The 17,065-nt window shown below is 30.9% G+C and overlaps 2 protein-coding genes across 10 annotated transcripts in view; one reads left to right on the forward strand and one right to left on the reverse strand.

Moving 5' to 3' along the window:
• Nucleotides 1-17,065, reverse strand: part of LOC111700422 (uncharacterized) — a 41,704-nt gene that overhangs the window by 5,046 nt on the left and 19,593 nt on the right. For 2 of the 8 annotated variants that reach the window (XM_023471312.1, XM_023471316.1), the window contains exons 1-8: nucleotides 9,142-9,226; nucleotides 6,632-6,680; nucleotides 5,890-6,004; nucleotides 5,296-5,369; nucleotides 4,968-5,029; nucleotides 3,836-3,921; nucleotides 2,845-2,937; nucleotides 1,321-1,406 (exon numbers count right to left, since the gene is read on the reverse strand). In XM_023471312.1, the coding sequence (XP_023327080.1) occupies nucleotides 1,321-1,406; nucleotides 2,845-2,937; nucleotides 3,836-3,921; nucleotides 4,968-5,029; nucleotides 5,296-5,369; nucleotides 5,890-6,004; nucleotides 6,632-6,642 (527 nt within the window). In that variant the 5' untranslated portion in view covers nucleotides 6,643-6,680; nucleotides 9,142-9,226. Of the gene's footprint in view, nucleotides 1-1,320; nucleotides 1,407-2,844; nucleotides 2,938-3,835; nucleotides 3,922-4,967; nucleotides 5,030-5,295; nucleotides 5,370-5,889; nucleotides 6,005-6,631; nucleotides 6,681-9,141; nucleotides 9,227-15,646; nucleotides 15,781-17,065 lie in introns of those variants that run through there. The other 6 variants (XM_023471314.1, XM_023471313.1, XM_023471315.1 and 3 more) reach the window with 6 other exon arrangements.
• On the forward strand, nucleotides 7,627-12,480 carry LOC111700421 (protein PF14_0175). 2 transcript variants are annotated; one of them, XM_023471311.1, is made up of 4 exons: nucleotides 7,627-7,771; nucleotides 10,725-11,078; nucleotides 11,167-11,279; nucleotides 11,539-12,480. In XM_023471311.1, exons 1-4 carry the CDS (start codon nucleotides 7,718-7,720, stop codon nucleotides 12,314-12,316), a joined length of 1,299 nt encoding a protein of 432 aa, XP_023327079.1. In that variant the 5' UTR covers nucleotides 7,627-7,717; the 3' UTR covers nucleotides 12,317-12,480. The 2 variants fall into 2 exon arrangements, with proteins under 2 accessions (XP_023327079.1, XP_023327078.1); XM_023471310.1 differs by having other exon boundaries at nucleotides 7,628-7,771; nucleotides 11,164-11,279.

Here is a 17,065-nt window from a genome sequence, read left to right on the forward strand (position 1 = left end):
AATCAAATTCAAAACAAATTAATTAAAAAATATTATAAAATATAAACTATATACAAATGTGGCGAAAGATAATCGATGACTATAGGTTGTAATATCTAAATAGTTTGTTTGAAATTAAATTGATTTTTTTACGGTCTAAGTGATGTGTTGCAATTTTCTGAATTTGTATGGGCGCCAAGTTATTCGGTATGAGACGTCTTTAACAAGTTTCTCCTTATAGACGCAACAGATAGAAGTAAGATTAGTAGCAATCAAAAGCGCTTTTTTATCGCATTAAGCCTATACCCCCTTTCATTTTTCGCGAACACTCCCTTTAAAGTTACGAGAAACATTAGTGTTCATTCTAATAAAAAATTAAACAAATCTTAATCCTTTAACAGCCATTTTACATATTTGAAATGAGATGTGTTTCTGATTTTAGAGTACATGGAGTTTCAATATCATTTAAGAACTGCTTGAAGGAGAGTGGTCGGAAATGTATGGTTGGATTGAGAAGTTAGTATTGTGGAGAAATTGTTTGGATTCATTTGAGACATATAAAACGTGTTAATGATGTATAATTACAATGTGAATAGATCAATGTTAGAATCAATTATTTCTTTTTCATCATTATATTGAATTTCTTTTTTTCTACAAATTTGTTCGCAGATTTAATCAAATTCTTCAAATATCGTCTTTTCAATAAAAATTCAAGGAAATCCACAGAAAGTATTAAAGAACAATGAGACAACACAGAAACCAATAACTAAATAAGATTACTTAATTTCTCGACCTGTGCCTAAACAACAAATTTGTTTACTGTAGAATCTTTGTTACATTTTTCGTCGTCTTTATTAAATAATTTTTAAAAACTCGATGCTCAAAATCATCTCTCTAAAATGGACAATCTATGAGGATTTTAAAGATTGAATTTGCACTCTTGCTGAACAAATGTGAACCTTAAAAACGAACGAAATGTCTCAAATGAATCCTAAAAAATTTCTCCACCACAATACTACATTGCCGGTCACTCCCTTTAAAGGGACTGTAAGCATAATTTCAAGTGGTCCTTCATGCAAAGATAGTAATGCCTAATTCTCAATTGCAATCTTTCGTTTGGTCGTTTCTCAAGGTTTAAAAGTGACAATTCTGATAATTTTTATTTGCTTTCCTGCAGTAGAAATGCGGAGGTCACAATTGAAAATAATCAAAATTATAAAGATTGATATATAATTCATACTTGATTGCAGATTAAGCTTTTAGGGTACAATGTCAATCGGACATTGTCATCTTTGCATAGAGGGTTGCATGAACACTTGAAAACTGTTCTCTAATGTTTACCTCCAAGATTGCACTACAATGGATAAGTATCCTCCAACTAGAACTGCTGCCAGGAACTCAAATAAATCGAAACTGCTTAAACCCACCTAAAAAAAGTTTCTGATGGCATTGGTATATATATCACGTAGATTTAACGGTTCTGTCAATATTTCAGAAAGCTGTCACTTTCGATAACAATTTGACCCTTTATACATTATTTTATAGCCTTTTTCTTAGGTAAATTTTTGTTGGCATATACATTTGAAATAAACAATTCCGTAAATTTAATGCTTTTTGAGTTATTGACGAAAACACGTAATGTCTTATATATGTCCGATTATCTATGTTGTATCTATGAAATATATTTTTATTTAATGTTTTTCTATTTAAGGCCCCAAGTAATGATGATGAAAACTTTGGGTGAACATCGTTACCAATTTTTATTTTGTAGAGACAATAAAAAAATAATGAAATCAAATTCATTTGTTACCAGAAAAATAGTTACTCCTATATTCCCGTCAGGACTCAGGACATTTATCCGAAATAAGCAGTACGCTGGTAAATTCGTCAGTGAAAATATACCAGCCCAGAAACATAAGCAGTACGCTGGTAAATTCGTCAGTGAAAATATACCAGCCAAGTAACATAAGCAGTACGCTGGTAAATTCGTCAGTGAAAATATACCAGCCCAGAAACATAAGTAAAGAACACTCTTGGTTTTGTTAATCTTTGATTAAAACAACTTTTTTGCAAAAAAAAAAAATTCGATCCGATTAGTGTACAGTTTGATTATTTTTCAACAAATTCATTTAGCACATTGTATTTTTCGGGGGGGNGGGTATGAGCCAAAGTGAATGTATTCCTCCATGACCCTGAGGAAATGACGGATAATGGTCGCCTTTTAAAATAAATTTTGATAATCGTGGATGTCGCTATTTTATTGAAGTAACATGGATTACGTTACAATCCCTACGTGTGGTAGTAAGCAGAAAACTATGGAGTGATTGTCGTATTCCTTCATTTTTTCGATTATAAGAAATTTTTTATTTGTAAATAATATAACAGAAATTCGTACATTGGTAGGCAATTTTATTAATACAATAAATACAACTTTTTTACAAGTTTTGATTACAAGTAATCAAAGAGAAGCTTTTTTTAATTGACAGCTTCTCTTCACTTTTATTTATATGTGTATCCATGCTGTTAAACAGTTTGATATAACTCAAAATGAATTCGAATGTCGTCTTCATTGTATTGATATAATCGCCTAGCACTGTATAAAAACTGTATAGAAACAATTGAGTTACAAATTGCAAAACTCTTGACAACATTTAATAATAAAACATTCCATTAATTTCTGGATAATTCTGTAAATGTACAATCTCTTCCAGAAATCATGAATTTGGTTGTCGGCCCTAACCTATCATCATTAGATAGTTTATTTTTAGCATTCAGTACAAAAAGCTCCTGTTTGGAAAATTCCTTCACATAAAAACATGACGTCACTTCGGAGTTCTTTCAAATTTAAAACTGTATTATCATAACCTTGGAGTTTATTTTCCAGTAGAACTTCAAGCAAACGAAAGTTATTCCAAAAATTGTCAGTATTTGCCAGGGAACCATCCAACCAGTTTTGGCCTGCAACACGTGTATTTGGTTATTAAACATGTCTAGGTTTTTACGAAAAAAAAGAAGTTTCTAACAACCTATTTGATGGTAAAGAAAATATTGTGTTAGCAAAGTGAAAAATTATAATTATAATTAAAAAATGTATTTTTGTTTGAAAATATTATAGTTATTAACCTACCTTGGTTCTATCATACTGTAAGCCATTATGAAAACCAAAATTAGAATTTATTTTTTCATCAAATCTTTCATTAAAGTCTCAATTTTAGTTTGATTAAAAACATCATGATGAAGCACATTTTTTTAATATTTTTAACATTAAAGAGACTGTATACACGGAATTGCGATAATTTCAAATAAACTATTTTTAACTGCATGTTTTATTCACTTTATTAAATCTTTGTCTGATCATAGATGCCGGGAAACCAGAGCCGGTACAACATGTACTGTATATACATTTAGTCGTACCGTCCAGTATGGGCTACCCGTGAAGAGTCCACCCAGCACGTTTAAGTCTCCCAAGATCACAGTTTTCCAGCACTCAATTTTCAGCCAAGTGCACGTCATTCATGATAAAACAAAGATTTAAAGGGAACCGTTGTTCATCAGACAAGTTCACTCTATACCACTCTATCCCCGTAGTAAATTTGAATTTGAACAGGACCTGTACAGTATGTACCGGCCTGCCAGATAACAGCGTTTACTGACCCGATCCTATGGTACAGTACGTCGCCCTAACCAGACTAACATACGACAGGGGTCAATTTTCTTGGCATAGTCCCGTGCGAGGTGCTAACGAAGACAACTCCAGTGGCGCGTTCAGACTTTTTACAGTACCCGGCCTAATCCTAGGCCTATTTGACCGACCCCACTGGCTTAGTCCACCGTGATACAGTCCCTTTAAACGTACATTTTTAGCTCCAGTGTAGAGAAGTGCACCAGAAATGAAGTAGACTAAACTAGACAGTACAATCCCCGTCAATACATAATTGTACACTGAAATAAATATTGTGATTAAATAAACTTTGTTTATTGTTTACATATTTGTTAGGAGAATAAAAAGTAAATATTCAAAAGAATTTGGCACATTTTGAAGAAGAAGTTTGAAAAAGAATGTTCATCTTCTCATTTTGCAAAAAAAATGTTCTGACATATTGTCCTAGTGTTTAAAAAAAAATTTACAATAAAGTTTAAAAGTCTGAGCATTGGAAAAATGCTCAGAGGCTCTACGCCTATGAATCTAGCAATCCCATAAGTTTTTAAAAATTGTTCATAAAAAAAATCTTCTTTATTTATGTAAATGAAAAACCAGTTTTTTATCATTATTGGTAAAGAGGAGTGTCGAAGGATCTAAAATGTTTAATATCTAGGTGTGACGCATAGCAAAATTTTTGTATCTTAAACCTTTTGCTTAATTTTGGTGTTAAGACGCGCTTATCGAAGATTAAGCTTTAAATTTTAGATCCCTCATTTATGTCAGAAATAAACATGAAACTTTTAGATTTAATAATTCCAGGCTTTAAAATTTCCTACGATGAATATCGAGTTCAGTTCTCTAATCAAAGAGGTATGATCAAAATTGGAAGATCTTTTGCCAAATGTGATTAAATGTGCTATAGCAAAATTTAAGTAAGTTATTAAGGCAAAATTAAAGGCTAAGGTGTTTTTACACCTAAAAGTTGACCCAGTTTTTAAAATTGACTTTCCATATCAGTCTGAAGGAATTGAGTTTTTGCCACAAACTCTGATTTTCTAATTTCTATATCTTTGTAACCCAATGTCGTAGACCTTAGATATTTCAAACTATTAATACTTTTAGATAAAATAATCAAAGTTTGAAATATCAAAGGTTTGTACCATCAGATTGCAATGATATTGGGATCAGAAGATTTGAGTTTGTGGCAAAAACTCAATTAATGTAAAAGTATCATCTTCAGAACAGTTCAGTTTTAGGACATACAGGTTAACAGGTAAGATGAAAAAACACATCGATTAGAAACTGCTTTTTTTAAAGAATATTCAAATTAAAAGATTAATTTTACCTTTTGTTTGAACTTCTTCTTCGAAATTATTTAAATCAAATCCCAGGGAGGATATTTCCGACCTAAATATTAGATTAAAAAATAGAAAATTATTGTTAGAATTATTAATGTGCTATGAAACCTATAAAACTGTGGAATAGAAAGACGACTGTTAAGCTTAAGTTAATGATTTTAAATGTTTAAAAAAAACATGAAATTGTACATTGTACACAGACATTTCACTTAATAAGTTGGTTTTAAGCAAATTATCAGCTTTATAAGATACATAAAATTTTTTAAATATCGTCTTCTTATTCAATAGTTTTATGGGTCCCTCTGTATGTATTACCTAAGGTTTTCAGATGCTAAGGGTAATCCACTCCCTACCATCATACAGTATAACAATATTACACTTGAAAACAGCTGAACAAATTCAAGTCAGATTTACCACAAAATATAACAGACGATTTGAAAGTAACGATTAACGAATCTGCGGCATTCATTCGTCATTCATTTTAAAATAAATTTCTTGAGACATATAGTCACAAACCCCCCCTAGTTCTGGCATTTAAAAAATTACCGAAGATATAAAGAACTTCGTTCAAATAATGAAAATGTTGGTTTTTAATTAGTTCACATTTCAAAGATAATCTAGATAATCTAGATAATCTAGATTATCTAGATAATCTAGGCAGATAATATAGATAATCTAGGCATAAAATCTAGATAATCTAGATAATCTAGATAATCTAGATAATCTAGGCAGATAATCTAGATAATCTAGATAATCTAGGCAGATAATCTAGATAATCTAGATAATCTAGGCAGATAATCTAGACAGACTACAATTTGGAAAAACCAGAAATAGGGCAATTTTTCTATCATTGTTTTAAGAATCATACTGGGAACAGTAGTTTGAATACTGAAACCCATTTTTACCTACCATGCTTAAAACTGCCGTGACAATGGCTCCTGTTCTTGCTTTAAAACATCCACAAAAACCAAAAGGTTTCCCATGATTTTCTTCACCCATATTTAATTCAACAACAACAACAAATCTAAAGCAAAGTGCTTTTTATCAAAGCTAAAACATAAAATTTTTCGATTTTATCACATGTGAACTATATACATGACCTGTAATTGTATACAAGTGCAATATTTTTGCACTTTATGTAAACAATAATTTTTTTACTCGGCTGAATACTATTACTAGGAATTTATTTCATTTTCTGCAAACGATATTAAAGAAAATTGCAAGTTAGCAACAGTAGTAAGTGACCTCTTTCAAAATTATATTCTCGCAGACTCCTTGTAACTGATAGATTTCCATGTGTTATCAAATTAAAATCTGATATTTTTTATCAAAAGCTAAATTTACTCAAGGGGGGGGGAGGTCCTGCAGGGACTGCAGGAGTAGGATTAAAAGTAGTAAAATCCTTTTTAATAGCTAAATTTGGTATGCCCCCCCCCCCCCAATCCATTCATTCATTTTCAATTTATTAATCTTGCACGAGGGGAAAATGGAAATCGAACATAAAAATAACTAACTCCTAGCACACTTTATAAACAAATTTAAATGCATCAATTCGTAAAATACAATTGAGATTTCTTATTCTTTCTTATTCTTCACATGAAAGATGATTTAAAATTGCGCAGACAATGCTTTAAATATTCACAACAGATACCTTAAAAACATTCTCAGATCAAGACTAGATGATATATCACTGATTCATCCTAAAAAATTGACTATTTTTAATATGGTTTTTTAAGAAAGTGACAATGGAAGAAATTAAATACTTTTCAAAGTAACACAAGACAATATCGTCGACATTATTAATCTCACATTATTGATCAGTTGAAAAAAGCCAAGGCCCTCTTTAAATGGAAGATTTTTTGAAATATAACAACAGGAGTCCCTCTAGGATTAAATAAATCTTATTTGAAAATAACAACAAGAGTCCCTCTAGGTTTAAATAAATCTTATTTGAAAATAACAACAGGAGACCATCAAGGTTTAAATAAAATTATTTGAAAATAACAAGAGTCCCTTTAGGTTTAAATAAATCTTATTTGAAAATAACAACAAGAGTCCCTCTAGGTTTAAATAAATCTTATTTGAAAATAACAACAGGAGACCATCAAGGTTTAAATAAAATCTTATTTGAAAATAACAAGAGTCCCTTTAGGTTTAAATAAATCTTATTTGAAAATAACAACAAGGGTCCCTCTAGGATTAAATAAATCTTATTTGAAAATAACAACAAGAGTCCCTCTAGGAATAAATAAATCTTATTTGAAAATAACAACAAGAGTCCCTCTAGGATTAAATAAATCTTATTTGAAAATAACAACAAGAGTCCCTCTAGGAATAAATAAATCTTATTTGAAAATAACAACAAGAGTCCCTCTAGGTTTAAATAGATCTTATTTGAAAATAACAACAAGGGTCACTCTAGGTTTAAATAAATCTTATTTGAAAATAACAACAAGAATCCCTCTAGGTTTAAATAAATCTTATTTGAAAATAACAACAAGAGTCCCTCTAGGTTTAAATAAATCTTATTTGAAAATAACAACAGGAGTCCCTCTAGGATTAAATAATCTTATTTGAAAATAACAACAAGAGTCCCTTTAGGTTTAAATAAATCTTATTTGAAATTACCCCTGGAGAAACTGTTGTCCTATTAATTATTTTCCTTCTCTGTTCCTCTGGTCTCCGAGCAGTAAAATATATAAAGTATGGTTTAATCATAAAGAGACCTAGTTCAATCATGGTTTTAAGCCTAGTCATACTTCTCTCTACAGTTTTCATCTCACACTCTAAGGTTTTAGTTTTTTCTTTCATTTTTTTCCAAATCCTAATTATCAAAATTATTTTGGGATAATTTTCTAAGTTTCTACACTTGGTCCGGACCTAGTTCAAGAGACGTAATTTCAAGTGACCCTCATTTCGAATACCCGATTCATAATGATACACATACAACGAAGGAATTTGTCAGAACTTAACTCTTTTTTAGATGGAAAAACGAAGATATCTTTCATTGTTGTCACATTAAATTACGTCGGCAATCCCTTGAACAAGAAATTCTTTAAACATTTTTAACCATTGCATTCTGTATTTTCTAGAGTTCTTGATATTGTGTTTACCATTGCATTCTGTATTTTGACATTTCATTAGACATACATTATTAGATAAAATCAAAGCATCTTATTTATTGTTTTACAAATATTGATCAATAACCAACAAAATCTGATAATATGTATAAAATCAATATATCACGGTGTTTTGCAGTTTTTTGTGAACTTTTTATGCATGTTATAAGGCTGTACATCAAAAATTTACTTTTTCAAAAAAGGGAGTATTCGCGAAAAATTAAAGGGAGTATAGGCTTACGCCGAAAAATATTCGATGGTGATCGCTATTAATATTACCTCAAAAATATTATGAAATATTAACTTTATACAAATGCTTCGAAAAAAATTGATGATTTGTAATATCTGAATGATTTGTCCGGAATTTAATTGATTTTTAACGATCCGAGTCGAATATTGCAACTTTCTAAATTTGTATGGACCTACGTTCTTCGGTATGAGTCATTTTTAATAATTTTCTCCTTATAGATGAAACAGATAGAAGTAAGATTAGTAGCAATCACCATCGAATATTTTTCGACATAAGTCTATTCCCCCTTTCATTTTTCGCGAACACTCCCTTTTATAAAGCTTAAAGTTATTCTGACCTAATATTTTTTATGCTCAAAAGCTAAGTTTCGTGGTCCATTCTTTTCTTAACTTCCTTTTTAGACGAGACATAGTTTACGTGTAGATATTGGTTTTTTGTTTGTCGAATTTCGTGTCCCCCACTTCACATTAGCTGATGAACAACATTAAACATAAATTCAAATATTTTCAAGTAATAAGCCGGTACTTCACGTTAGTTGGAGAGTATATAGACTGTGTATTTGGTTTACATTTTACACGATTAAATGAATTTTTGAACCGCATTGAAAATTCGAGAAAACTCAATCTAGGAAATATAAATGTAAACAATATACAATAATGGGATTTTTTAAAAAATAAAACAAAATCAGCCATTTTTCTGCCTGTCCTTGCTACATCTCAAAATTACTTGGGGAAATTATCTGAGAGAAACTTTTTTATGTTTAGAAAACAAAGATATTTCGGTCATCAATACCTGGATAAATATTAAAGGGTATATTTGTGATTGGTTGATGGTTCTCTTCTACAGGCATGGTCATTTTGAATTTCGCTAACAGTCTGTTTAATACAAATATTCAGAGAACATCTATACTTGATTTAATCAAATTCTGAAGAAACAATTAGTTTATAGATTAGATTCATAAAAATATCAATTAAGTCTTTACACTTTATGAATCTTTTCATATCTTTATTTTCTTATTATTATTTTATTCTCAATATTTCAAGACCAATATAAATATCCTTGATTTAAAACTATTTTACGGGTCTTACATTTTCTAGCACGAACGTAATAAAGATTGAATTATTACCGGAAACAAAATAAAAGGAAATTTTAAAGAAAAAAAACGTCTATTCCTATGTCTAAATGATAACAAAACTTTGTTGAATGTAAATCGAAAGGAATTGAGTCTTTGGAACAAAATCAAATATTTAAACCACAATATCTTTAGAACTCGATGTTGTAAACCTTTGATATTTCAAACTCAGATTACTTGATCTAACAGAATTCATAGTTTGAAATGTCAAGGGTCTACGACATTGGGTTGCAAGGATATTGGGATTAGAAAATCAGAGTTTGTGGCAAAGACTCAATTCCTTTAATACGAATAATAAGATTAGTGTTGTATATATATAGCTCTAATATATTTATCTATATATATCTTCGTATTCAGAATTTCTCATTGACCGAGAACAGATTTACGAACCAAACCAAGTTAATCTGTGCTAATCACAGAGCATGAGTTATAGGGCTTTCTGAAAATATTAACTGTGCTTAAGTTCCTATCTCTGATCCGCAAACTTAAGAGAGTATCAAGGAAAGAAACTCCCGAGTTTCTTTTCTGGGGTCTATACATTTGCAAAGATTTTAACTCAAGGAATTAGAAAACAAAAAGATAATATCTCTTTCTTCAAAACTGCCTAACCCCATTCATGAAACAAGGTTTCCAATACTGGGTTTCATTATGACAATCTGTCTTAAGCTTCAGGTTCTGGGATTACACATTTCTTATTTGTTCCGGAGCAGATAATTACAAAAATGTTCTACCAAAGGAATATTTTGTACACTTTGTTGTTTTTAATAATTATTTCCCGCATATTCACCTGTTTTGTTTATTTTCTATTTAATTCTATTGATACTAGAAATTCAAGGCGCTTCGCGCCCTTCTTTCTAGGCTTTTAGGGCGCTTCGCGCCCATCTTCTAAATTAATTGTGAACATGTTCTCTTTGTGTACATCGTAAAACAAAACAAAAATAATTCGCGGATTTTCACAAAAAATTTCGCGGATTTTCAAAATTTTTAAAAATTTAATGAAGATTGAATTTTGATGGAGACAAATATTTGAAATTTTGATTTTTCATAAACCTTCCCTGGGGTCCCTAGATGTCCCACAAAAAATTTTGGCCCGATCGGTTCAGCCGTTTTGACGTTTATTGGATACAAACAAACAAACAAACAAACAGACAGACAAGCCAAATTTATATATAGATGACAATTCTAAAAATTCTATGGTCCCTTATTCTAATAATAATCTAAATATTTGTTTTCGTTTGTTCAGGTGCTCTATAATCTGAAATACCGGGAGCTGAAGCCAACCTTAAAAAATCAGGTTTATAAGGCAGAAATTTTAGAGAAAGAGAACCTGGAAAATCTTAACCTGGAGAATGTTTACTTGGGAAATGTAAACCAGGAAAATCCGGCTCTTGGGAATCTGAACCTGGAGAATTCGGACCTACAGAATCTGAACCTGGATAATGTTGACCTAGAGAACTTCAACCTCGAGAATCCGGACCTGGAGAATCTGAACCCAGTAGAGTATCTAGTCCTGGACGGCATTCTACCAAACCAGCCTGATTTTAAAGAAGATTTGAAAGATCTAAAAATATCGGATTTCTTCAACTTCAACCAAATGGTAAGCTTTTATTTCTTCCAAGTCTATGAATAAATATACGTCAGAGTTTTAACTTCAAGTTTGAATTAATAAATATATTTTTAAGCAGGATAATTTCCATATACCTGCTCCAACCTACACCCTGGGTAAAACGATCATACTCAGTCCTGAGATTGGATTAAATCTTGCCAGATTTGGGTCTATCACACACCCTGATACCAGGTGCCTCAAATTTATTCTGTATTAATTTCTTTGATGAAAAAAAACACCTACCTGAAGATAATTTTGATGATTTGCTTTGCGCAAATTGAACACTTTCGCAAGAAAATTTGCAAAAGTAATTCTTTATAAATAATTTTTTTTAACATTTAAAAAGTGGGATTTTTGAGGTAAATAAGTAGCAACATGTATTTACTTGCATGGTTTTCATGGTTTTGCATAAAACATTTTAAAGGTTTTAATTTTGTTTTAATTTATCTAGGAAAACCAGGATGCCTCTTAATACTGCACCTGTCAGCAGAGATTTTGATTCTGTTTACTTCAGTGATAACAGTGTTCTACCCCAACCCAGCAGTCTTAAAAACAACCACCATAGCAGCATTGTAAACCATCCAAGCAGCTTCGTAAACCAACCAAGCAGCTTTGCAAATCAACCAAGCAGCATCGTGAACCAACTAAGCAGCTTTTCAAACCAGCCAAGAAGCTTCGTAAACCAACAAAGTAACCCTGCATACCAACAAAACAGCTTTGTAAAACAGCCAAGCAGCTTTTCTAAGCAACCAAGCAGCATTGCAAACCAGCCAAGCAGCTTTGTATATCAACCAAGCAGCATCGGTAACCAACAAACCAAGCAGCTTTGCAAACCGTCCGAGCAGCATTGTAAACAAGCCAAGCAGCTTGGCTCAGGTAGAACTGTGAATCAACCCAGCAGCATTGGGAACCAACTAAGCAGCCTTCTAGACCAACCCAGCGGCAGTGCGAACCAACTAAGCAGCATTTTAGACCAACCCAGCAGCATTGGAAACCAACTAAGCAGCATTCTAGACCGACCCAGCAGCTTATATCCGTTCCAGGTTGAGAATGAAAACCGTAAAGACGTTAATGTTCAATCATATCCAATACCGTCACACCATGATTCCACATTGGATTACACTCAAACAAAACCACGCCAACCCTTCCACAACGAAAAGTTAATGTTAGAGAGGAATCGTGGTGATCAATGGCCAGAAATAGACTCTGTGTGGTTTGGGTCAGACTGAAAAAAAACCTGTTTATTCTAAATTCTTAGATAATCTATTATTTTGTGTTTCATTGTAATAATCTTAATTTATTATGAAGCTAGCTGAGTAGTACTATGTTTTTGACAATCTTGCATGTAATATATATGAATAAATTATAATATTAAATAAAGAAAAGAAAATAAACATTTAAAATGGATATTTAAACTGAAAAAGTTAAAAATATTATATAATATGCATAAATATGTATATATACAAATGCAGAATAAGAACAAAGGTACTAAAATTTATGTTTTAGTTTAAAACATGAATCTCAGTAAACATTTTTAAATACAAAATAAATGAAATTGTCTGTGTAAGTTCAAAAGGACTTTTAATTTTAAACACATTAAATGAAGAATATAAAAATATAAAAATATCCTCACTAAATTATCTTACTTCAAAATGATATGCTGAACAAGTTTGCTTTTAATACATTATTTTACTCTGAACAAAGATATTAACTAAACAAAATTTCATAATGATTAGTAGAATCGTTTTTCGTTTTTCGTGTTGAAAAATCGTTTTGGTTAATATTTTTTATCAGAGAAAAAATTCACATACTACATAAAAAGTAAACTTATCGAGAATACAAATTTGCATTGTGAGTAATAATTCATTTTTTTGTTGAACATTGCGCATTTTGTTCGTAAAAAAACGTTAATATCTGAAAACGGACCTGAAAATGATGCCCATCACTAATCCTATTACGTATGCAATCTAACCAAATGTTCCACTCCATTCATATAAAGGGTTAACCAGTATAGAACCACTTTAAAACCATCATTAAAGGTTAACATAAGGAAAAATAATGTTTAACAACATAAAAGGTTAAATATTAAAAATCAGGAGCGTACTCAATAAGTCCAGGGTAGGCTTATTTTTTTCAGGGGGCTCCGCACCCATGGGGCCCAAAAAACCTGCATAACACCTTTTTGGGTCTCAAAAAATGGAAACAATAGATTTCACTGATCCAGGAGGGCTCAGCCCCCCCCCCCCTGAGTACTCCTGTGATGGGAATGATAATGTAAAAGCTAACAAACATAATTTACACTATAAGGACTAGAGAACTCAACGGTATCAAAAGTGAATCGAACAAACCACTTTACAAATGAAGGTTCACTTGAAGTTAAGCCTGTTGTCCCTTTTATTATTTATTAAATATTTTCAAATGTAAGTTTAATCTGAAAATTTGAACAGGGTTGGTATCAACTGCATTTTTCCTGAGACATGCAAAATGTAGAATTAATAATGTTTCCAGAGCAAATTTATTTATTTATTTCATAAGTTTTCTGAGCTGAAAACTTTAGAATAAGATATCCTACATCACGATCACTTAATCTGAATATTAAATGGACACACTTTTGATTTTCTTCTTAAAACGTTTTTTCTTGGATAAAGTATAGATTAAAATCAAAAACCGGTTTTAAAAAATAAGAGATTCCCTCCCGTTTCTGTATATTTATCTTAAACGGCGCGCAAAATTTTAAATTTATCGGCTTCATATACGCGACTCTGATTGGTTGAATTTTATACACTTTTCAGGATACAAGTACAAGATTAGGTTAGTCTCGAAATTAAGAAAAAGAGAGGATCAAGCATTAATCTCGATATCCACCATTCTAAAGTTTTCAGCTCTGAATTAACAAATTGTAGTAAAATGTGTTCTACATAGTCCATTGTCATACTGTCATTGTCACAACAATGGAATGTCCGATTCCGAATGGTACCCTTAAAAGATTTGTATGATCAATTATGAATTAGATATAAATCATAAATAAAAATAATTATCATTTTCAATTGTTGTTTCGCTACAAAAGTGATTTTTTTCTGCTGGAAATTAAACAAATCATTCAGATATTACAAACAATAGTCATCGATTCTTTTTCGACGCATTCATATATAGTTAATATTTCATAATATTTTGGATTTTGTTTTTTAAAATAATCTTCGCTGTGCTGGATTTTCGAACATTCCTGGAAAATATGAAAATGTCGCCTTCATTATCAAAAATCCTCGAAACAGGAATAAATGTAACTCTCAGATCATGAAAAATACAAAATATTATGAAATATCAACTATTTACGAATGCGTCGAAAAATAATCTATGACTATTGTTTGTAATATCTGAATGATTTGTTTGAATTTAAATTGATTTGTTTACGATCCGAGTTGAATGTTGCATCTTTCTGAATTTGTACATGGACACTACGTTCTTCGGTGTGAGTCGTTTTTTAACAATTTTCTCCTTATAGATAGAAGTAAGATTAGTAGCAACAAAAAGCGCTTTTTTATCGCATTAAGCTTATACCCCCTTTCATTTTTCGCGAACACTCGCTTTAAATCCTTCTTACATTTCGTGAATGATTAGAACGCTTAGCAATTATTTATATTTTATTTGATCTTTGAGCAGTCAGCAATGGTTTTCCCATCCTCATACTCCTTGATGGTGTAATTCTGTAATATTATCCTCCCCCCCCCTATATGTATATTTATATCTTTATATGTGTTAGTACCACAAATTATAATTTTCTAATCTATCTTTGCAACCTGATGGTGTTAACCTTTGATATTTCAAAATTAATAAATTTGATCTAATAGAAATCTAAGGTGTACGCCATGGATTGCAAAATATAGGGATTAGAGAATCAGAGTTTGTTGCAAAGACTCAATTCCTTTTAATTAAAGATTCCAGCTCTCTATGAGATAAATAAATAATTGCATACTTCTCTTCAATAAGAAAAAAAAATTTAAATGTGTTCCNCCCCCCCCCTTCTATACTACTTTCATACATGAAAGAGCATGTGTTGACCATCAATATACGTGTTCAGGAATCTACCTAAATAAACAACAGTTGTCATACTTATTCAGGAATCTACTAAAATAAAAGACCGTTCTTATTATGTTTTTATATCTTTCTATAGTTTAGGTTAAGTTTAGAAAGGATTGAGTACTTGTATAAAAGTTCTAATAGTAAGTTGTATTATAAATGCTATTTTATTTCATAATTAAAACAGTTTTTTCCTTCAGCCACTGAAAATAAATTTTCACGATTTTTCCTTCAACCGATATAGAAATATACTTTTTTCTCAAATTCTTTCATTTACAACCACAGGGCACAGACAGCGCACTTTGTAAAGAACTGTTTTTATCACTGGAATTAAATTTTTTTTAAATGTAGTCTTTCTAACTGGCTTTTTTACACGTTTTTAAAAACTCGACCACTCTTTTCCTTTATCCCTTGAATTCACATTTGAGAGCGACGTTTTTTTTTTACTTCAACAGCTTTGGATTTCGTCCTGAACTGCAAACCTTAATTTGAGGATAGATATCTCTACTGCGCTGCTGAACTGTAGAGCTTTCTTGAGTTTAGTATCGTCCGTAGAGTGCAAACTAGCCTATACTAGCCTGGGTATAGTACAGTGTCAGATGATAACGAGGAAATAAAACTGTGAAATATGAAGATAGATAATAAATAGTTAGTTTAAGAAAACTGACACTGACTATTGAATCGCCTAAACACATTTAGAATTTTAAATGTTACGCGATTTTGATTTCCACTGCTTGACTAATATAAAATAAATCCTTTTAAATTGTTAGTCAAATGACAGACGAAAATACAAATGACGCAGTTCTCTGTTGTGTCTCATGTCATCATTTTTAATATTTTTTATGATTTTTCTTTAATTTTCTGTTCACCATTCAGGCTATAGCTTTTTAAGCTTATGTTATTAAAGGAGGACCCCGCTTTTTACAAATTAATCATACTCAAAAAAGGGGTCTCAGAAGGAAATTGAAATACTTTGTATATTTGTTCAATGTCTAAATAAGATTGAAACAATTCACTGGAAGAAAGATAACTTTTATCAAGTGACGGGTAAAAACATTTCATGAAAATAGTAAATAAAAAAGTTTTACGATTGAGTTTTTAAATGATAATTTTAAACAGAAATGGATTTTTCAATTTTACGTCTGTGTTGTAAGTTAAACTTTTCTACAGAAGCAAACTGCGTTCATCTTTCTTTGTTCATTTGACTTTTTGATTCATGTTTTGTCTGATGTATTATTATGATCTATAATCAGAGCAGTTTTTTGTAAAAAACATTCGGGTTTATGGCAATTTTTTTAGAATTATTATAATTATATAATTTTAAAATAGCATGTCCATCATCATAAAATAAATCTGAATAGTTTGGTAGGAATGGTTTTAAAATGCCTCTAAATATGTTTTCTAATGTCCTAGTATTTTCCCCACAATATTAGCAAAAATAATTTTTCATAAAAACCTACATGCGCTCTTATCTAAAGTAAAAGAGAAAGAAAAGCCTGAAGAAGTTTTAGCTATGTAGTTTGTTCTATATTTCTTCAAGGTTGNGTTAATAATGTCAAATTTCAGGGAAAAATCTGGGGAAATGTTTAGAAATAAAAATAAAACTTTTTTATTATTTATTCCGTTTGAAGCAACATCAAACATTTTCACAAATATTTAGTGACTGAAAAATAATTGGACGCCCGTTTTGTTTTAGATTATAAATTGGGAATCTGTATAATAAGACATAGACATTCATATATATAATATATGCTGCATATAGCCGGCCAAACGGCTGGACCGAATGGGTTAACATTTTTTGGTGGACACTCATTGGTGGCCGGGGGGGTGTTAAAGGCTAGAAAAAATTGATTTATTTCAAGATTACATTTTTTAAATATTTAATTTTCAATTTTTTTTTT

This window comes from Eurytemora carolleeae, unplaced genomic scaffold (genome assembly GCF_000591075.1).
Source record: "Eurytemora carolleeae unplaced genomic scaffold, Eaff_2.0 scaffold349, whole genome shotgun sequence".
NCBI classification, from domain to species: Eukaryota; Metazoa; Arthropoda; class Copepoda; order Calanoida; family Temoridae; genus Eurytemora; species Eurytemora carolleeae.

Coding starts and splice junctions, on each gene's coding strand:
- LOC111700421 (XM_023471310.1), top strand. CDS start 7,718: ATGGTTTTAAGCCTAGTCATACTTCTCTCTACAGTTTTCATCTCACAC. Junction 7,772..10,724: donor TTTTCATCTCACACTCTAAG/GTTTTAGTTTTT, acceptor TCGTTTGTTCAG/GTGCTCTATAATCTGAAATA. Junction 11,079..11,163: donor TCTTCAACTTCAACCAAATG/GTAAGCTTTTAT, acceptor TATATTTTTAAG/CAGGATAATTTCCATATACC.